This window comes from Rhincodon typus, chromosome 16 (assembly GCF_021869965.1).
Source record: "Rhincodon typus isolate 14 chromosome 16, sRhiTyp1.1, whole genome shotgun sequence".
Lineage (NCBI taxonomy): Eukaryota > Metazoa > Chordata > Chondrichthyes > Orectolobiformes > Rhincodontidae > Rhincodon > Rhincodon typus.
The window spans coordinates 33,866,212-33,889,447 of NC_063347.1; the positions used below are offsets into that span (position 1 = coordinate 33,866,212).

Consider the following 23,236-nt stretch of genomic DNA (forward strand, 5'->3'; position numbering starts at 1 on the left):
GAACTGCTGTAAATGGCAGCTCTCACTCCTCTTAGTTTGCTTCTGGATAACATGCTGAATTCAATGTCATGTTCTTGATGCAACTCACTGAGCCGCAGGGTCTCTTTCAGGCTCTGTGAACCTCAATACGCCTTCAGGACACCATCAGATTGCATCAGACCCCAGACAGCATTTGGCAATGAAGTTTTGAATTGTTTGAAAGGAAAAGCTGTTGTAAAGCAAAGGATTCTCCAGGCTTCAGGCTAGGTGCTTACACAGTGTCGACTATTTGAAGCTTTCAAAGATATGGACACTAACTACAAGCCCAAATTAGCTGCTTTGACCTACCTCATTCCATATGAGTGCCGTGTTAAGCTCTACAGTCTTGATGACTACAACTAACTCAGTTAATAATGTTTCAATACTCTAACTGCTTCCCAATCTACATCACTGCTTCTGAATAATCTGTGAATAGCTGAAGCTCTTATTTAGGCATTTTAGCAAAAAGGTACAAACAATTTCTAATGATAGCCCTATATCAGAATTTTGGGGACTTTTTCCTCAAGTTTTAAAAGGACACCTAAACGGGGTCTGCTGGTGCTAGCAGCAATTATCCTGTACATGTCAAATGTCTAATAAATGACCATTGCAATTGTGAATTCTATGAAATTGGCTGAGCATCTGTACGGATTTACTGGGCTGGAAAAATAGATGGTAATACATCTCAATGGTAGTTTCCCATTTTCAGGACAACCCTTTCTTGCAGATGGCTGGGTTTAAGCAAGATGACACGTTGGTTGCAAGTTAGCAGATAGTTTGTGATCCCTATCATAACCGTACAGGCTCTCCCACAAACAATGAGGACATCTGTTGTCAACTGATAGTGGTGGCAATGCTTTGCTGGCACATGCAGCTGCCCTCTGTCTTTCTCTCTCACTGCTTTCTCTCAGTGGTTTCTCCTGTTGGCTGGAGATTCTTGACACCATTTTTGATGACATTTCACCATTTTGATCTTCATTGGGCATCTGTGCTGATGTTAATAGTTAAAGATTCGTGGAGAACTTCAGATTGTCTTTGAAACATTCCCTTTGGTTCCTGCATGCACTGGCCCCATGTCAGAGTTCTGATTGCAGCTTCTGTTCAGGTATTCTTGAGTCAGGCATTTCTTTCATACTTCAGTAACCACCTTAAAACATATGCCCTCTAATGACTACTTGGATATATTTTCTCTGTTTACCTGATTGAAAACCCTTCACAACTCTGAACATCTCTTTTGCATCTCCTCTTAATTGTCATCAATCACAATGATCAGAAGGAATTTGGAGATTCCCAAGCTTTTCCATTGGAGCAATTCCTCGTATCAGTCACTTCCTTTTCATCTTTCAATAAGAGAACATTCCAAAAATGTGACTTTAATATATTTCTTATGTCAGAGTGATTGACAGGATAAGTGACTAACTCTGACATTGTATGAAATCTAGAAGAAAGAATGAACATGTAATTATTTATGCCTTTCATGATCTTAGTATTTCCCTGAAGTGGTTCCTCATCAATGAAATACTTTTAAAGCACAGCCATTCTTGTCATACGGGAAAACACTGCAGCTGGTTTTACACAGCAAGACTCAAATTGGAATGGGATATTCCACCAGCTAATTTAGTTTTAATGATGTTGATTGAAGGATAAATGTTAGCCAAAACACTAAGTGCATTATCTGACTTTTCTTCAAATAATATTACGGTATCTTCTACCCGATAGGGAAAATGAGCTTCATTTATTATTATTAAAAATGTGTCTGTCACCTCTGTCAGTGCAGCGCTCCATCAGTCCTGCACAGAACTGCCAGTCTAGGTTATGTGCTCAAATTTCTTAAGCAGTGACGGTACTAGCATTAAGTCAAGGCTGACACCAGGAACTAAATACCACATCAGTGTTTTTTGTTTTATGGATTGGCAATGTTTGAATTGCAATTCTATAAGTATTAAAAAGATTGTGATTCTCTAAATGGTTTATTAAAAAAACATACCAGATTAGCATTATAAAGTGGTATCAATTAGGAATGTTCCATATTTAGTCCCTTGTATACGCTGAGTTACTTATCTCAGGGGTGGTGGCAAGGAAGACATCGGGATCATGGGAATTGGACAATGACACGAAAAGTATTTGAGACTACTATGGAAAATAGGAGGTAATGAGGATGATACAAGAGTCTGCAGAAGGATGTAGACAAGTGGGCAAAACTTGGCAGATAGAACATAATGCGGGAAAATGTGAGGTTATGCACTTTGGCAGGAAGAATAGAGGAGCTGAATATTATTTGGATGGAGAAAGACTGCAAAAAGCTACACAAAGAAGGATTTCGGAGGCCTAGTGCATAAATCACAAAATGTTTGCATACAGGTTCCACAGGTAATAGGAAAGGAAAATGGAACATTGATCTATATTTCAAAGGGGTTGGAGTGTAAACATAGGGAAGTTTTGCTGAAACTATATAAGGTACTTGTTAGACCACACTTGGAGTACTGAGTACAGTTTTGGTCCCCTTCTCCAAGGAAAGATACACTGGCTTTGGAGGCAGTCCAGAGAAGGTTCACTAGGTTCATTTCAGGTGTGGAGGGATTTGCTCACGAAGAGAGTTTCAGTAGGTTGGCCAGTCCTCATTTGTTTAGAAGAGTGAGAGGCGATCTTACACAAACATACAAAATTCTTAGGGGGGGCTATACAGGGTAGATGTGTAAGGTTATTTCCTCTATGTTAACATAACATTAAACCCAACAAAGGAACTGGAATAGTCATCTTTAATGTGAGTGACCAAGTGCATGCCATTCTTAACAGCAGATCCATTGGTCCTGCATTCAGCATGACTGAGCAGCCTTTCTTGAAAGCAAACTAAAAAACACCTCTTGAACTTGTATAAGAGCAATGAGTTTCCAGGTGACATACATGAAGTGGTTTGTCATCACTGCTCAATGCTTCAGTGAATTTACGGCTGCCTAAGACACAGAAAAGTGATGTCCCTCTATGCTCCAATTTACCTTTAAGTGGTTTTGCACAACATGAGCTGGCCAAATGATTGGGTGAATTGCTACAAACTAGTTTTGTGCAAGTTTTCCAAGTTTTGCATAGCAAAAGATTCTTTTTCATTTGTGAAGCCCATTTTAGGACCTGCACAGTGATAGCAATGCTGTTCTCTGTGCTCAGGTGACATTGCTAGTCTAGTCAACAACGCACCACTCAAAGAAGCCATAGACCTATGCACTGCAGCACTACATCATGGTAATCTAAACCCACCATCATTTTGTCAGTCATTAATTGTGGAACTTACAAACTCAGCAGCTCTTGCAGTTATATTCCATTTCAACAATACCATGTCTGCCCAAATAGATTGGATTGACATGGGATCCCCACTGGGTCCAGCACAGGATTTCATGAGAAATGTGTATTTAGTGGAATGACAATTAACTTCCTACCCCTTACACATTTTTTATATGAAGATGATATATTTACAATATGTTTGCTACATGCCTCAATGGGCTCCAGTGTGTCCATTCAACTCCATTTGAGTCAATTTTACATTTGAAATGAAAAAAACAAATGAAGCCCCTTTCCCTGATGCCCTCATTGAGAAAATCAGCTGAAGGTTCTCTAAGCCTACCTTCACAGGTCAGAATATACACTGGCACTCCTACAGTTCCATGCACTAAAAGATTGGCCTTATAGGCAACCTCGAGTCCCTATAGGGCCCGAGACAATTGTTCACCATAAAAACTTAATGTTAAAATAAGGTGCATCAAAGTCATCCTGTGGGGTGGTGGTTACCCTAATCAGATCACTTTTCACTATTCAAATGAGTAATGCGTTGTATGAATTTTACTGAGTGTGTGATGCCAGGTAAGTAAGCTGTATGTCCCAAAGGCTGGTTGTATCAAGGAACATGTTCGCAACAAGTACTGACTGTACCTATCCAACCCATGTTTGTAAAATGTGCAACACAGTGCTTAGCGTTAGGTATGATTCTGCAATTGGACATTTGCTGGATAATCTAAAACATGATAGGAATTACACTGACACTGCATGTAATAAAAGCTCTACATAATAATGTACAGAATCCTGTTTTTTTGCAGACAGAAAGAGCATATAGGCACAATGCACCTGTATCAACTCAACAATATAGGTGACAACCATTCAGTGGACAAGTTCTTAGGGCAATGCCCTGACCAACCAGAGTCAACGTACCTGGTTTAACATTTAAACAATGTTTAATCAACCTGTTATTTCACACCTCTGGGGTAAATCAGAATTGAACCCTCACTTTCTGGCCCAGGTGTAGGACCATTAACAGTGTGTCACCAGACCCTCTAAGTCCTTATTCTCTGACTAGGAACCTAACCTGGGCCACTCCATTGGAGGCGCCAAATCCTAATCACAAGACCACCAGTGAACCTAAACTTCACCATCTGCCATGGTGGGATCTGAAGCCATATGCCCACAGCACTATATCTGGATTACTAATCTAGTGACAATACCACTATTTGAACACATGAACCTATCACACCAGACAGTGCTATTGGATGGTATGAGTGATGCTGACATGCTGATTGGTTGTGATTGAAGGTGATTGAAGGCATTGTGTAATCGCTGGGCTCCTGATTAATGCAGCAGCCCATTACAGGGCATCACATTCCAACCACTAACTCCAGCCCCCTTTAAAAAAAGTTACTTACTCCTCCCACTTCGGGTGCTGCTTTGCTGATAGTAAATCTTAATGTGCACTTGATTTTTGAATCAATATGAAAGCTTTAAAATTTGAGGTTACCGCAGTGATTTGCCGGCTCCCTCTGTGACCCTAAATATTACGCCCATTCTTCACCGATTCTGTATTGTGACCCCTGTTTCCCCAAGGACGTTTCACCCTCTCCCGGTTTTGTTAAGCCTCTATATATTGTTCCCATTTTACCCCAGAGCCCTGACTATCAAGGTCACAATGCCCTTGCTAGTCCCACCACCCTCCCCATTTCAAATAATCATGACTTTACTTGAACCCCTCCCAGCACCCCCTCCACTTTGAGACTCCACTATTTCCTTCCCTTTCCTACCAGATCCCACTCCACTATATTCACTTGTCCCCTATATCTATAAACATTCCCTCAGCTAGCCAGTACAACTTTGATGATGCCATGGACAGATCCTAGAAACACTGCTGTGTATATATCGTCTGAATTGTACATTGGAAATGTATTTCAATGTATTTCAGGTATAGTAACATAATTTACTGAAAACAACTGCAACAGAACAATTAGTCTTCAGCAAAGGAATAAAAACACCAGTATCCTGAATGGTTTTCTCAATAACTGTTTCATAAGACATACAAAGGAAATAACAAAAATCCCAAATCAGTGGAAAATCTCTTAAACAGATCAACTGATATAAAACGTTTTCCTTCTGTCTACCAATGAAGATGATTGTGCAAGGTAAAATGTTGCAACTGCTACACTACAATTGAATCAAGTACTTTACAAAGTATGCCAGGTTATGGAGGACAAGCTTACACACTTTCCCAACAAAGGACTCAAAGTGCGTTTCTTGGCATAGATTTATTTTTCAAGTGGGAAATGTATTATTTTGCATAGCTAAAGCTAACTATGTTTTGACCAATGACACACACTAAACATGTTTGCTTATGCTAGTAACCACACAAAATAATTTATAAATAGTGGAAATTAAGTTGTTGAGAAAAGGAATCTGAACGAGAAGGTTAACTGTTTGTTTTATTAGATTAATGATGAGACAAACAACTTTAATGTTAGCATCTTTTATGGGTATGCAAAGTACAACGTGATCCGTGTAGTCTATAAAGAGAGGTTGCCAGTATGTTTTGACCATATTAATTCAGTGCTACCACCTACTGTTCATTATATACTGTTACAAGTAACAGCTTACTCATTGGGTACTTATTTTGCTTTTAGCCTTCTGACGTTTGCACAACTGAAGCATTTGTTTGAACCCAGAAAGTTTACAATGGTTGTACCAGAATGGTAGGAAGGGAGGAGGAGGAGGATCATTGACTTGTTTGTTTTGTTACACGGTGAAAGTTAATTGGAAATGGAATAATCAGATTCCAAAGCTATAATAATAACAATTGGTATTTATATTGCACTTCGAACAGAGGAAATCACTCTAAGATGCTGTGCGGAGATGTAAGCAAGATGGACATTGTACTAAAAATGGATTAATTATATGGAGTGGCAAAAAAGGCTGATCAAAGAGATGGGTTCTAGGAAGTTGTTTATAAATATAGAAAAAGGCAGAGAGATAGAAGAGATTACAAAGTGATATCCAGGCAAGGGACAGATGCCAACAGTGAAGCAAAAGGTGCTGGGATTCAGAAGAAGCCTAGAATACAAGAATGAAGAGGTGGTGGGGCGGGATTGAGAGTAGGGTTGGTGAAGATAGACAGGGATAGGCATCACTTATGGAAAGATTTAAACAGAGGGATGAGAATTTCATTTTTTTGGCTGGCAATCAGGGATCAATGTATGTCAATAAGTATGAGTGTGATGTGTGAAAGGGACTTGACTTGAAAGGGAGCTTTGGATCAGTTGAAATTTTCAGAGGCTGAGAGGCTGGTCAGGAAAGTGTTCAGGTAATTCAGTCTGGTGTCAATAAAATTAAGAGGAGTTTAAGAAGCAAATGGCCTGAGGTAGGGAAAAGAGATGGGTGCTACTTTAGCACCTGATGTTTTAAGATCAGTGGATTGTTATCCACTTCTGAACTTTAGATTACTGTAGTTTACATGCTGTGTGCGCCAGGAGTAAATATGAAGTAGTTGCATTGTTTTGTAGAAATATTCATGACTCTTAAGACAGCGCAATTATAAATGTTTTCTCCAACTTAAGAAAGATCATTAAAAATGTCTCGCATTTTATGCTATCCCCTTAGCTGTGGTGGGACAGTCTGAAATGTGGACATCTGAGTTGCTGAACCTACCAGAGAAATTATAATCACCTTTAATTGGAGAAAAAGGTTGATCTTTTCAACTCCTGAAATGCAAGCTCTGAGAAATGGAATAGCTCACGTGGTCTATTATTTTTAAAATTGCATTTTATTCACTGTCATTCTGAAATTAAACATTGTAACAAAATTCTAAATAAGCATTGCAGTAACTCAGATGGTGATGAATGTGTCATTTTTGAGATCAGTTTGTTCAGGAACCTAGGTTTCACAGGAAATAATTCTCTGAAAAAAAACCCTAACATTTTAAGTATGCTGTATAATGTAATAATTTCCTTTTCACAGCTTTCTGGGAATTACAGATCAACTTGGTGGTTTGGAGACAGTTTTTTTCTGTATTTTTATCTTTTTTTATTTCTTGAAATTTTATTGTGGAGTTTAGCTTTTACCTCAAACTATCTGTTCTGAGGAAGGGTCACCGGACCTGAAATTTTAACTTTGATTTTTCTTCACAAATGCTGCCAGACCTGCTGAGCTTTTCCAGCAACTTCTGTCTCTGTTCCTGATTTACAACATCCACAGTTCTTTCGGCTTTTACCTCAAACTATCTGACCTGACAAGAGTGTTTGAGATTCAGAATCAAGGTGTAGGTCATAAAAGGAATATTCTGAGTAATTCTGTTATTATTTGTGTTATTATTTATGATTCTGCATAGCAGATATTAATTCCAGCATACTGTATATATTAAAGAAACTAGAGTTTACCTCTGGAAATTGGCAAACACAGAAAACAAAGTTAGTCCGCTAGCAGTGATTAATACTGTTAATTAATATTAATCAATTCATAATAATTAAGTTATGGAAAACACTGCATAGAAGTGTGGTGGTGGGAGGTTCAATCAATGCATTCAAAAAAGAATTGGATTGTTGTAGGAAAATAGCATACGAACATATTAAGAGCAGCATTATCTTGCTCCACATTCAATGTGATCTTGCTTGATATGATTACTCCACATTCCTGCCTAACATTACTAATCTTTCATCCCCTCACTTATCAAAAAATTATATATCCCCATCTTAAAAATTTTCAAAAATTCAGCTTCCACCATTTGAGGAAGAGACTTCCAAACACTCATGACACTTGAGAAAACTTTTTTCCCAATCTCTGTTTTAAATGGGTGATCCCCTAATTTTAAACAGTGGCTTTCTGGATTCTCCCATATTCTATTTTTTCACTCTTTATTAATCATTTTAGTACTTTGCTTTTTAAAAAAATTATTCTGTCTAATTAAGAAAGGCTTGATCTATTCCCAAGGCCACCAACTTTGAAAAATTGCACACTTTTCTTCAAGTTTGGTATTATCTTTTAACTTTTTTAGTTAACTATGGATGGCGGTATTCCCCTTGGAAATTTTCTTTTTTGTTGGAATGTATAAATTCTGAAATATGCACTTAAATGTCAGCCATTTCATTTATGTACATGGTGAGCAACAGTGATCACAAAATGGATCACTGCAGGATACCTCTTCACACTTTCTATCTGTCTGATAAATTTATCTTAACTATTACCTTCTACATTCCATTCTTGTCATTCAATCCAATCTGCGACTTGACCCCTCACATCATACTCCTGAACATCCATCATCAATATCTTGCCTAATACATTTTGAAAGTTCGTGTTCTCTGCATTAATTGACCTTAATTAGATAGCTGTTACCACTCATAAAAGGAACAAAAATGTAAAGAGGTAGATTTAAAGGGGTGTGCAAAAGAAGCAAGGGTGAAGTGAGGAAAAACTCTTAGGAAGTAGTTAGGAAACGGAGTGCACTGCCTGGAAATATGGTGGAGGCTGGTTAAATTGAGGCATTCAAGAGGGCACTGGATAATTTTCCCAGCAAAACTGGAATCAATAGGTATCGGGGACAAACTTTGTGCTTAGGAAATCATGTCTCACTAAATTGATTGAGTGTTTTGAAGAAGTAATGAAGAGGACTGACGAGGGCAGAGCGGTAGATGTGGTCGACATGGACTTCAGTAAAGTGTTCGACAAGGTTCCTCACGGTAGATTGGTTAGCAAGGTTAGATGACATGGAATACTGGGAGAACTAGCCATTTGGATACAGAGCTGGCTTGAAAGTAGAAGACAGAGGGTGGTGGTGGAAGGTTGCTTTTCAATCTGGAGGCCTGTGACCAGGAACGTGCCATAAGGATCAGTGCTGGGTCCATTGCTTTTTGTCATTTATATAAATGACTTGAATGTGAACATAGCACATATGGTTAACAAGTTTGCAGATGACACAAAAATCGGAGGTGTAGTGGACAGCAAAGAAGGTTACCTCAGAGTATAATGGGATCTTGATCAGATGGGCCACTGGGCTGAGGAGTAGCAGATAGAGCAAATTAAGATAAATGTGAGATGCTGCATTTTGGAAAGGCACATCAGGGCAGGACTTGTACACTTAATGGTAAAGTCCTGGGGTGTGTTGCTGAACAAAGAGACCTTGAAGTTCATATTCCTTGAAAGTGACATCCCAGGTAGGCAGGACAATGAAGGCGGCGTTTGGTATGCTTGCCTTTATTGGTCAGTGCATTGAGTATATGAGTTGGGAGATCATATTGTGGCTCTACAGGAGGTTGGTTAGACCACTTTTAGCTCTGGTCTCCCTGCTATAGGAAGGATGTTGTGAAACTTGAAAGGAAGATTTACAAGAATGTTGCCAGGGTTGGACAGTTTGAGCTATAGGGAAAGGTTGAATAGGCTGGGGCTATTTTCCTTGCAGTGTCGGAGGCCGAAGAATGACCTTATAGAAGTTTATACAATCATGAAGGCATAGGTAGGATGAATAGCCAAAGTCTTATCCCCCAGGGCGGGGGAGGCTAAACTAGAGGGCATGGGTTTAAGATGAGAGGGGAAAGATTTAAAAGGAACATAAGGGGCAACTTTTTCACACAGAGGGTGGTGCATGCATGGAATGAGGCATCAGAGGGTAGAGGCTGGTACAATTACAACATTAAAAAGGCAACTGGATGGGTATATGAATAGAAGGGATTTAGAGGGATATGGGCCAAATGCTGGCAAATGGGGCTAGATTAATTTAGGATACCTGATTGGCACGGACAAGTTGGACCAAAGTGTCTGTTTCCGTGCTGTAAAGTTCTATGATTCTATGATTCTATACCTGGCACATAGGAAGATGGTCGTGGTTGTTGGAGGTCAGTCATCTCAGCTCCAGATCATCTCTGCAGGAGTTCCTCAGGATAGTATCCCGGGCCCTACCACCTTCAGTTACTTTATCAATGACCTTCCCTCCATCATAAGGTCAGAAGTGGGATGTTCACTGATGATTGCACAATGTTCAGTACCATTTGCGACTCCTCAGATACTAAAGCAGCCCATGTTCAAATGCGACAAGATCTGGTTAATATCCAGACTTGGGTTGACAAGGGCCAAGTAACATTTGCACCACACAAATGCCAGGCTATTGACCATTTCCAATAGGAGACAGTCTCAACACAGACTGTTGAATTTCAATGGTGTTACCATCACTGAATTCCCCACTATCAACATCCTGGAGTTACCATTGACCAAAAACTCAACTAGACTCACAACATAAACACAGTTATGATTCTGTGATATGTCTATTCTTCCTGTTAGATATTCAGAGAGTTCAACATGATTGGTTAAACAAGGCTATCCTTTTAAAAATCATTACTGACAATTTTTCTCATACTGTCTGTCTTGAGATGTTTTGTTATCTGATCTCACTGATGCTAAGCTAACTAATTTACAGCTCCCTGAATTAGCTATACCTTCTTTTTTGACAATAGAAATTCCAATTTCCTTACTGACTGAATTTTATAGATGAATACTCGTGCTGCAGCTATCCCTTCTCCAGTTCCTTCGATCATCTATTGATGCAATCCATTTGGATCTGGTGTTTTGAGTCCAATGAAGTTTAGACAGTTTGTCTGGTATCTCTTTTATTTCTATTTTAACTGTTCTAAGATCCCTATTAATTTCTTCTGCTATTCTCATTGCCTCTTTGTTAGCCTCTGGTGAAAACTGAGGCAAAGCCTCTACTCAGTATCGCAGTGATTTTAGTATCACCTGCCACCAATTTTTTTTTAATTCACTCATGGGATATGGACATTGCTGGTTGGTCAGTATTCCTTGCCCATCCCTAGTTGCCTTTGAGAAGGTGGTGGCGACCTGCCTTCTTGAACATGCTGTGGGTTGACCCACAATGTTCTTAGGGAGGGAATTTCAGGATTTTAATGCAATGAATAGACTGAAGTAAATATGGAAAAACGTGATGTCAATCACTTTCTTCATGAAGATAGAAAAACAGAATTTTTTTAAAAGGTGTGAAACTGAGAAATGTTGAAATTCAAAAGGACTTGGGTGTACTTGTACCAGGAAAACAGAAAGTTTGTCTGCAGGTGCAATTAGGAATAACTCAAATGACTTGTCAGCTTTCATTACAATGAGGCCAGAGTATAAGGAAGTCTTATGACAATTGTAAGGGCTTGGTGAGACTATGCCTGGAATACTTGTGCAGTTTTGGTTTTCATACTTAGAGAAGGATATACTTGCATTGGGGGTTGGTGTAGCAACAACTCACAACATTAGTCCCTGCTGTGAGAGTATTGTCTGGTGATAAAAGGCTGAGTAGACTGGGCTGATAGTCTCTGAATGTTAGAAGAATGAGTGGTAATCTCTTTGAAAAATACCAGATTATGAAGAGTTTGACAGGATATGTACTGAAAGTTTGCTTCACCTAAATGGAGAGTGCAGAACATGGAGCATTTAGGATAAAGGGCTAATCATTTAGAACTGAGAAGAGGAGAAATTTCTTCCTGCAAATGGTTGTGGATGTTTGGAATTCTCTAACCCATGGAATTTTGGATGTTTGTTGAATGTATTTATGACTGAGATAGATATGTATTTGGCCTCTCAGGGGGTCAAGAGATATGTGGAATGGGTGGGAAAGTGGAGTTGAAACTGATGATCACCTATGATTGTACTGAATGGCAAAGCAGGGTCAAGGGGGTATTTGGTCTATTTCTTATGTTCTCAGTGTATTTTGTTCAACTCTTAATGGCTCTATAACTATTTTAATTCTTCTTTTATTACATATACAGAACACTTACTATTCTGCATAATATTCATTTGATGTTTCAGTTTCCTAATTCCTCTTTGGCTTCTAAATTGTCTTTTTAAAGAATTTTTGTAAATCATCTTTTTCTTTTTATTGTTTATGTATTTTATATTTGTTCTTTCTATTGATTTAATAATACTTATTTTGGCTGGTTTATTCATATTTTAATGCAACATATTTCTCATCAACTCTATGGATTTCTCTTTTAAATATTGCCCATTGTTCTTCTATCCTTTTATCAGTATTTCTTCCAGTTTACCTTTTTTGTCTACATCTGCAGTTAATTTTTATCCATTCAATTACTTTGTCACTCTCAATGGTTATCTTAAACCTTATTATGTTCTGATTACTCCTGCACAGATGCTCACAGTTACACTGGTCTATTATCCACTATTTGGTATAACCGTGCTTGCAATCTTGTTGGGCTACTTACAGATTGGCTCAAAAAGATTTTTTTTTGCATAGTGGAATAAGTTCCATCCTGTTCTCACTGTTCAACCCCTTTCACTGCAAGTTTAGATTAGAGTAGTTGAAATCCTCCATAATCATGATTACATCTATTTCTTTCTAATTATTTCATACAGTCATATACATATTTCTCTATCTCCGTGACGTTCTTGCTGGTGTGTTGCATATCATCAATAGTGTGACTAAAATCTTAGTCCAAACGAATTCTAATTACATCTCTGTTAGTTATATGCTTTATGTTGCTGCAATTGTATTGTTTTGGATTAACACAACCACTCTACCACTCTATCATTTTTAAGTACATTATAGTCTGCATTATTCTACTGCTAACTCTGACTTGTTTACAACTATTTTTTCAAGTTTCCAATGTGACTCATGTTCTCACTATCCTATCTTAACAATAGAAAGTTACTGACAAGCCCTTACAATGTTTCTGACAGCCCACCTTGTTGTCAATTCTTGAAGTTCATTCAAACACAGCTAAGTTCCCATTTATTTGCTAAGTACTATTTTCGTCGCTAGTCAGATGACACTAATGACATGAGAATGTGAAAGGAGATACTTAACAATTAGATTATGGATTAATTAAAAAATACATTTTTGGCAGGTTTTATTTGCAAATTTAATTTCTAATTTCTAATTCTGGAGGACAAGAAAGTCAAAGACAGTTGGGATATTCATTTTCATTTACCTGCACAAGAACAAAGAATCTTTTTTTCCATCTTTTCCAAACATTTTTACCAATGGTCCATAAATACCTGGAAAAAAAGTCACAGAAAGAACATTAGAAACAGGTTTTTGAAAAAAAAAGCAAAGTTATGAAAAGATCAGAACATTTAATTTTTAATGCTGAGTATGTATTTAATAACTTGTAGGCAAAGCTCTTTGCTTTGAGTATTCTTTTGCCATGGAACCTAACTGAAATGGAGAAAAGTAACTGACACTCCCAGATACTAAAGTAACAGATTGACACTAAGATCGAACAGTAAAACTTTTGATTGATACTGCATAAAGGAGACAGAACCATCAGAGTCCAGTGGATGATGAATCCAGTAGTGCAATACAAGCAGTCTTAAGAAGACAGATATTGGATCTGGAAGCTAAGAATAAATAAAAGTACAGCTGCTGGAGTTGTTTCTGCTAATTGAATGTCATATTGGTAGATTCATGCTGTCCTGACCATCATAAGCAGACATGGAGAGATTCTGTAAACATAGGCCATTTTTGATATAGACCTGCACTCATATGGGTTGTGTGCTGCACTTGCATGAGGATCAAAGTGATTCCCAGCAGGAGCGGAGCATAATTTCTTTGTGAGAGAGATATAGAGATCTGAAAGATGGTGTGTTTGAAACTGATGGCATATATTTTGATTGTGCTGCTGAGTCAATTCTTCAGATCTGTCTTCTAACTAACTCAGCCATCTAGCTATCTAATTCAGCCTTGAATATTTTCATTGACCTAACCTCCACTGCTCAGTGTGGAAAAGAATTCCAAACAATAACAACACTCAGAGAAGAAATTCCTCCCTAATGAAATTATGAATCTAACTTCACCAATTGGACTGTAGCACTTGAAGAAGGCAGTTCACCATCCCCTTCACAAATGGACACGAATTGCTGGCCCAGCCAGCAACACCCACATCCCATGAATGAATAAATAAAGGAAGAGTGAACAATGCCCAAGTGAATAACAAGCCTGGGATGCAGGATTGCTGGCAAGCATGATTGGCAAGAAGTAAGTCGATAGCATTTTCTTTTTCATAATCTTAGAATTATTTTATTTTGAAAGTTATTGAATTTAACAATTTAGAAATTTAGCAATGTAAAGTATTTCAACCAATAAGCTATCTTGAGTTTCTATATTAGTTTTAATGGGAACATCTGATTTGTTTAAAGTGCTTTCACTTAAAGTTTTCAGGAGCAGAACCACAATTTTAAATGAGGGATTACTGTTACTGCAAATCTGAATACTTCTGTGGTGAGGACATGTGATGAGGACACACTGAATGTCAAATGCTAAGTTTATGGCCTGCTGGCTCTCTGTGATTCAGACTCAGCAGGAAGCGACTGCAGGATTTGGCATAAGAAAGACTTGAAGATTGGTAGGAATTCACTATTAGTAGGAATTGACTGCACAAGTTCTCCATGTGTACAAGTGATTGTCATTTGCAGTGTTATTACATGTTAATTTACCATAGCTTAATGCTAGGCATTTTAAAAAAGCATCACATTAATGAACCTGGATGCAGGTTGTGCTCTTTTAAGCTCGCACCTTGGTACCAGCATATAAGCATGTGTCAGTAATGACTCTGTGGCTCAAAATAACTTTCAACAGGAACGTCATCTTGAAATCAAAGTTATGTACTTCACATCACTCCAATATGAGAACGTGCAGGGCAGTGCCAGATATCAAATATTTATTGTTGGCATGGTGGGCCATTGGTACAGGAAGCTCTGCATCATGTTTTGGATTTTCAATCTCAACCATTTCCTTCGATTCAGCACCTCAAACTCCTGATATTTAAGGAATCTAACAGTCAACATCCAATGTTGGATCTCTGTGATGAGGTCTCCCACTCCTTCTGTTCAGTTCCCTTTACATACTTCTGGTTAATTGTATAAAGGAAATGAGTTACAACTGGAGCAGATTTGACAGATTTCAAAACACTAAACTATGCTGCAGGAGAAGCTGAGGCTGAGTTCAGTGTCATTGATTCACTTCTTCGTAGTTGTTTCACCTCTTCTACTCATTCTGTTACATCACTAAAATAGATTGTCAGTTTTACTGCAACTGAGTGAGATGAACCCTTCCTGCTACCCTCATCTATGAGACGACTGTCCCTTGATATCGACTAAGGCTGAATCTCATCCAACAGGAAATTCCCTTGTGGAAATGCAAGCGTGGAGAAGCACAGATAAACATTGGTGATTGAAGCGAGTAAAGTTACAGCTGTGGCATACCCTGATCAGCTATTCTGCGCACTTCTTATGGATAGCATTCAGACTTAACCTCGTATTTCAATTTACGATCCATATACATATGGGTGGCACAGTGGCTCAGTGGTTAGCACCGCTGCCTCACAGTGGCAGGAACCCAGGTTCAATTCCACCATCGGGCGACTGTACATTCTCCCCGTGTCTGTGCGGGTTTCCTCCCACAGTCCAAAGATGTGCAGGTTAGGTGGATTGGCCATGCCAAATTGTCTGTAGTATTCAGGGCTGTGTACATTAGGTGGGTTATAGGGGAATGGGTCTGGGTGGGATGCTCCAAGGGTCGGTGTGGATTTGTTTCCAAGGGCCTGTTTCCACCCTGTAGGGATTCTATTCTATGATGATTAACAAGATATACTTTTAACGCACAAACCTACCAGTATTTGGACAGCAGATACTATTCATTATAAAGCTTGGTGAAAGCATTGCAAATTGAATATTAACATTTTTAGATTGTATCTAAGAAAGGAGGTTATTGACTTCACTGAAGTTCCTCAGGGTAGTGTCTTAGGCCCAACCATCTTCAGCTGCTTCATCAATGACCTCCCCTCCATCATAAGGTCAGAAGTAGGGATGTTCGCTGATGATTGCACAATGTTCAGCGCCATTCGTGACTCCTCAGATACTGAAGCAGTCAGTGTTCAAATGCAACAAGATCTAGGCAATATGCAGGCTTGGGCTGACAAGTGGCAAGTAACATTCACACCACACAAATGCCAGGCTATGACCATCACCAATAAGAGACAAACTAACCAACACCCTTTGACATTCAATGGTGTTACCAACACTGAATCCTCCACTATCAACATCCTGGGGGCTACCATTGACCAGAAACTCAACTGGACTCACCACATAAATACAGTGACTACAACAGCAGGTCAGAGGCTAGGAATACTATGTTGAGTAACTCACCTCCTGACTCCTCAAATCCTGTCTACTATGCTACAAGGCACAAGTCAGGAGTGTGATGGAATACTCCCCACTTGCCTGGATGAGTGCAGCCCCAACAACACTCAAGAAGCTTGACACCATCCAGGACAAAGCAGCTGCTTGATTGGCACTACATCCACAAGCATTCACTCCCTCCACCACTGACGCTCAGTAGCAGCAGTGTGTACTATTTACAAGACGCACTGCAGAAATTCACCAAAGATCCTCAGACAGCACCTTCCAAACCCATGACCACTTCCATCTAGAAGGACAACGGCATCAGATACACGGGAACATCACCACCTCCAAGTTCCCCTCCAAGTCACTCACCATCCTGACTTGGAAATATATCACCGTCCCTTCACTGTCGCTGGATCAAAATCCTGGAATTCCCTCCCTAATAGCGTTGTGGGTCAACCCACAGCAGGAGGATTGCAGCGGTTCAAGAAGGCAGCTCACCACCACCTTCTCAAGGGCAACTAGGGATGGGCAAGAAATGCTGGCCAGCCAGCGATGCCCATGTCTCACAAATGAATAGAAAAAAAAATGGATTGTCAGCTACACTGCAACTGAGTGAGATGAACAATAAAGATCATTTACACACAGAAACAGAAATTGCTGAAGAAAGTAGGCCTGGCAGTGTCTGTGGACAGATAAACAGGACTAACGTTCCAACTCCAGTGATCCTTCTTCAGAACTGATACAGCCAGGAAAAACTGATATTTCATACATCCAACTTCAACCAGGATGTCTGTTTGTCTGAAATAAAATCTATCAAGATTTCCCTTAAGCAAAAAGAATTTCCTGATCTTTCTAGCTGAACGCAGGCTGATGCTCTTCAATGTTTATTCTGTCCATTCATAAAATACACAGCGCACCTCAATAGTGCGAACCAATCTTCTCTAAGAATACAATGATTCAAGTCACTGCTTTTAGCTCCCACTTCAAACTCCATTACTTATCTTATGATTCCATTCCTATTCCTGTCAAAAGTCTGAAGTTAAACCCATTGGTGGATAGTCTTGAATCTGAGATGAGTTTTCAACCTCAGATTCATGCTATCATGAAGACCACCTATTTCCACCTCCATAACATCACATGACTTTCCTTGTGCTGCTTGTCTGCTGGTGAAGACCTCATTCTTATTTTCATTCCCTCTAGACTGACCATTCTAGTTCACTCATGGCTGCACTGTCATACTCTGTGCAAATTTCATGTCAGCCAAAACTCTACTGTGTGTTGCAACATCTAGGAGGACACAGGCAGCAAATACATTGGAGGACCGCAACTGCAGGCTCTCCTCCAAGTCACACACCATTCTCACTTGTAATTAAATTGCTGTTCCTTCACTGTCATTGAATTAAAATTCTGGTCCAGCCACCATACCAGCAATAGTGAGTGGCTTTGTACCACAAAAACTGCAGCATTTCAGGAAAGTAGCTCACCATTTCCTTCACAGGAGCAATAAGGAATGGGTAAGAAATGCTGGCCTAGCCAGCTTGAAACATCTCATGAATGTATTAAAATAACTCACAAACCTGCTTCCATGTCACCCCCTGTGCTTGCTGGTCTATACTGCATTCCTGGTCAAGTAACCTCTGGTTTATGACCTGTATCCTTGTTTCCAAATCTCACCATGGCCTCATCCCTCCCAATGTCTACAGTCTAGCCTAGCCCACAAATCTCCAAGATATTCATGCACCTCTAATTCTGATCTCCTCAATTATAATTCTCCACCATTAGTGTCCATGCCTTCCAGTGAACTATAGCAACATGGTTTATGGGGATTGAAGTGCAACAACTTTGGAGTGAGTTGTTGTTAAATAAACAAAGAAAGACTTACATTTACATGACCCTTTTCTTGATTTCAGGTAATTGCAAAGCATAGTCGGTACAATTGTGCAGAAAACCAATTTGCACACAGCAAGCTCCCACACAGAGCAATGTGATAATGACCAGATATTGTTTTTGAGATGTAGATTCACAAATAAATGTGATGTATAAACCAGGAATAGCTCTACTGCTCCTCTTCAGTGTAGTGCTTTGGGATGTTTACATTCACCTGAGAGGGAAGCTAGGGACTTAATGCAAAAGACAACACTTCTGATAGGGCAATCCTTTACTAACACTGCACTGGAGCACCAGCCTAGCTTTCTGTGCTCAAGTGTGGGATTTAAATCCACAACTTTCTGATTCAGAGATAAGGTGCCACCAACTCAGCCACAGGCAGATTGAACAACACTTACTTGCAGAGATTATTTATTGAAACTGAAATGGTTGAATATCTGATCAAATGGGTACTAAACACATGTCAGGTTCTCACCAAGTCACGCGGACATCTAAATCACATGGATTTAAAGATGAGGGTAGACACCAGGATGGTTGTGAGCTTTTAGCCATCCATCTTTCTCCTACATTTTCTGATTGCAGATGTTTAAAAGACAAGATCAAAATCAACAGTTTGAAGTTCTGTCGAAACTTCTGGTGCTATATACCTAAACAATTGTACCTTGGAATTCAGACTTGTGTTTTACAACTAATTCTGTGACATTTCAGTCATCTCAAGGAAGATCAGTTGTGTCATGTAGTAAAATTATAACAACAACTGAACCAACAAAACTCGTTACAGTGAAGCTGGGAACTATGGGCACGCTATAGCCATGGAATGGAATCTGAACATTCTGGATCATCATGATAAATAAAGCTCAGAAGAATTAATAACATGCATCAATGATTACTGGATAAAAAAATGACAGAAAATTGCTGATCTGTTTAGCAAAACTAATCATACTGACATTTCACATATCATTCTTCACACATGATGCACAAAGGAAGCAAAAAAAAGACTTTGATATGAGGTAGAAAATGTCTGTTTGATTGAAAAGCTAAAAAGATTCAGTGAATTTGATTTAAAGGATGGATTTGTAGCCGGTCTTGCTCAACTGCTGAGTGAATCAAGACTGCCCTCTGCTGGATTGAAAAATGGGAGGAAGAAAAACAACAGATCTGGAATGAGCAGGGCGTTATATCAGCTGATTTACAGAGATGCAATATGTGTATGTAACTGTTCAAAAACCACAAAAGAATTGCTTCTTATTTAGTGAACAATTCCACACTTCCTAGTATATTTTTAGGATGCGCACATGACTCTATGATTATATATTAATCTGATTCATGAATGTTGCCTGTCAGCAAACAAAATTGAAGACCACAATCCTGATTACACATATCACAGTTCTTTCTCGAGAATATATTTTCTTGCATACACAGTGCCTTTATTACATTTATCCAAGTGACTTCTGGGTTTCTTCTTCCACCATACATTTTTGAGATTCCTCCATTAATCCACTTATATCACAAAACTCAGGGCAAAATGGCTCCACCTCACTGCAAGATCCTAACTTCTCAGTGACAGGGACATTTTTAACTTCCTTCAGAGCATATGAGAAAGGGGCTACATTTCTCCAAGAGGCTTAACATGATGAGATGGCAGATAATGGACTTTGCAGGAACTATCTGGTCTCTGTTCTTGTGCTTTCTCCAAGCAAAAGATCATAAATTGGCTCGAACATGCAAGTAAAACAATAAAAACAGAAATCTGATAAAGAATAAACAGAAAACGAACCCACAGGGGCTCACAGATGCCCGTTTTGAAAATCTTTGGAGTAGTTGATGATGAAAAGTGTTCCAGAGCAGACAAATTGATTATATCACATCGTGCTTATCATCCGAAGAGTAATCTTGTCCCAACATCAGGTAGATTCAGACTTCATTCTAACAGAAGTGGTAACTGGGCTCTCAATTTTCAGGTGGATAAAATATTTAGTAATGGAATCACACACCCTAACATGTGGTTAGGCTCCAGCTGTGAAGATTTGGAGCTGGACTGCCTGTTCCATTTTGCATGAGGGGCACATTTCGACCTATATCTCACTCAAATGTCAGAGGAAAATAATTTGGAAGGATATGATTTGGCACAACATTAAATATGAATTTCAAAAGAATGAAGTTAAGGTCTTAAGAAACCATTAACAACTTGCTGAGTAGAAGAAAAATGAACAAAACAGTGTACCTTTTTTAATGACTAATTAATAAAGAAGACTGGTTCAAAGAGCTAACGAGCTAAAAGTTGATTGCCTTTTTGCATACGAAGCACTGCGAGAGAGACAGACTTGACCAAAATACTGGTTACCTGGGATGGGGAAGGGACTAGGGCCAAGGTAAAAAGCTGGCTTTAACTAACACCAACATTGCAACAACTTTGGTTGAGCACAAATCTGAGCAGGCCTTGGTGGAATCCAATGAAAATGGGGTTGAAAATGTCAGCCTGGGTTTTCCTCCCCTTCAGCTGCATGGTTAGGCTTTTCAGGAAAGAGGAAGAGGAGGTGGAGTCTGTGTGCATGACTGTGCCTGGCTCACACCCACCTCACTCACTCATGCATCCACAAACACACATACACACGCTCGCTCACACACACATACTCTCTAACAGTCACCCACACACATGCACACAAACTCTCACACATCCACTCTCACAGTCTCACACACACACTCAACATTCACTGCTGCTCACATACATCTTAACATTCATTCACATACCCTCGCACACACAACTTTCTCTCATGCACTCACACATACTTTTGTGCGTGCACACTCTTAATCGCACACATGCCCTCTCATGCACACAATTCACATTTTCTCTCTTATGCACGCAAATACTCTCAACTCAAATTCACTCTTTCACGTACTCACATGCACTCGCCCACACGCTCACACTAAAGTGCTCACTCATGCAGTCATATACACAACTCCTACTCATTCACTCACTGATGACCCCGGGGATCTGGGCATCTGAATCCATCGTCTAGACTCCTGTAGTCCTTTAGGAGCTGGTGTTTCTGCAGGAGAGTGAGAACCTTTTCTTCCCCTGAACCCCGTGCCAGGCCGTGGCCTTGTACTGCTCCGAAGTCCCTGTCTAGGCAACCTCTCACCGGCCACTCTCTCTGCCAGTCAGCCTCTGGCTTTCAGTCGCTTCCAATGTGATGCATGCTAAACTTGATTTAGAGGAAAATGTTCTCACCTTTGCTTGTGTATGGATCATGCAGAAAGGCAAAGGCAATTACTTTGCAAGGACTTTTATGTGTAACCTGTTCTTGCCAATTTTGTCCCTTTAAAAAGCAGAAAGTGCAACTGCTCACAGGGGTATAGGGGGTTTGGTGTCACTGTTGCTGGGAAAACAGAAAATACTGATGAGCCACATCGGGGCTCTCCCCCTTCCTTGAATAGAGGAGCTAGAGTCACTGTTTTCCAATCAGATTCCAATCCTTTTCATAATCTAGGGAATTTTAGACAATCAAAATCCAAATCAATGCATCTCTTATCTCAGCAGCCACTTCCTTAAACAATCGAGGATAAAGTCCATCAGTGAATGTGTCAGATTTTAGTTCCATTAACTATTATTGCATCCTTTCCCTGGTGATTGTTATTGTTTCTTGATTTTGAAGAAGGGTCGCTGGAGCCAAAGCGGTGTCTCTGCTTTCTCTGCACAGATACTGCCTGTTGAGATTCTCCAGCTACTTCTGTTTTTGTTTCAGATTTCCAGCATCTGCAGTTGTTTGTTTATTATTTCACGTTTCTTGCTCTGTTCCACATTCTGATTCAGAACTATTTCTGGGATGCTACTTGTATCCTTTACAGTGAAGACAGATGTGAAATATTTGGTTAATTCAACTGCCATTTCCCATTTTTCAATTATTAATTCCCCAGATTCATCTTTGGAAGAGCATTATTCACTTCACTTACTCTCTTCCTTTTTAACTACCTCTGGGAACTCTGTTTGATTTCCTTAATTTGCTAAAACATCTTTAATAATGGCTCAGAAATTCTGATCTGGGTCGAAAACTCTATTTCTGACTTTGCTTAGGTGGAAGAGTACCCAGGGAACTATAGAAGTCTTCTGCACAGGAGATTCCTGGATACCTGCCTCCTGTTATAAAACTGTCCAGGAATCCTCTAGTCAAGGATAAGGGAGGGAATACAGATCTGGGTGAGTGGGATGTCAGGTGTGTGTGTGTGTGCGTGCGTGCATGCGTGCGTGCGGGGGGGGGTTTACGGTACCAGGTGGGTAAGGGGCACAGGGTGCCATGTGGGTAGAATATCAGGTGTGTTGATGAGTGCTTACAACATATTGGTGAGGGGTTACCTTGTTGAGTCAGGTGGGTTATGGTGGGTTACGGTGGGTTGAGGTTAACAACAGTGGCAGAGAGGAGGGGACAGGTGTCAAGTTGGAGAGAGGGAGAAGAATGACAGTTCCGACAAGGGGGAAATGGTTGGGTCGGTGTTGTCAACAAGGTATGGGGTGTGCAACTAGGAAGTGTACTGAATCACAAGTTAGGGAGGGTATTGTGTCCAGTAGGGCGCCAGGTCAAGTGACGGTGGGGTTAACTGAGGGGAGGGGTGTTGTCAAGCCAAGTGGGTGTTGGCTCCGCAGGGGAGGAAGGGGGTAGGGGGTTGAAATGAGTATACTGAAGTTGGGACAGGCCAAGGGCAGGACAGTAGAGGGGGCAGTAGGGAGGGTCAAACAACAGGGTCAAGGTGTTGGGTCTGAAGGGGCAGGGGGTAGTTTCACTCCAGGTGGCGCAGTTCTTTTTTCAGGACACGACTTATTGGTCGGTTAGTGGTCAATCAGGAATTCAATTTAATAGTTAGTGAGAATTTGGATAGCTTTTAACCCTTTAATATTTCTTGGGTAACTACT

At 39.9% G+C, this 23,236-nt stretch overlaps 1 protein-coding gene across 3 annotated transcripts in view; it reads right to left on the reverse strand.

Moving 5' to 3' along the window:
* Positions 1 to 23,236, reverse strand: part of cadpsa (Ca2+-dependent activator protein for secretion a) — a 498,775-nt gene that overhangs the window by 189,102 nt on the left and 286,437 nt on the right. For all 3 annotated transcript variants that reach the window (XM_048606574.1, XM_048606576.1, XM_048606575.1), the window contains exon 9: positions 13,248 to 13,314. In XM_048606574.1, the coding sequence (XP_048462531.1) occupies positions 13,248 to 13,314 (67 nt within the window). The remainder of the gene's footprint in view (positions 1 to 13,247; positions 13,315 to 23,236) is intronic.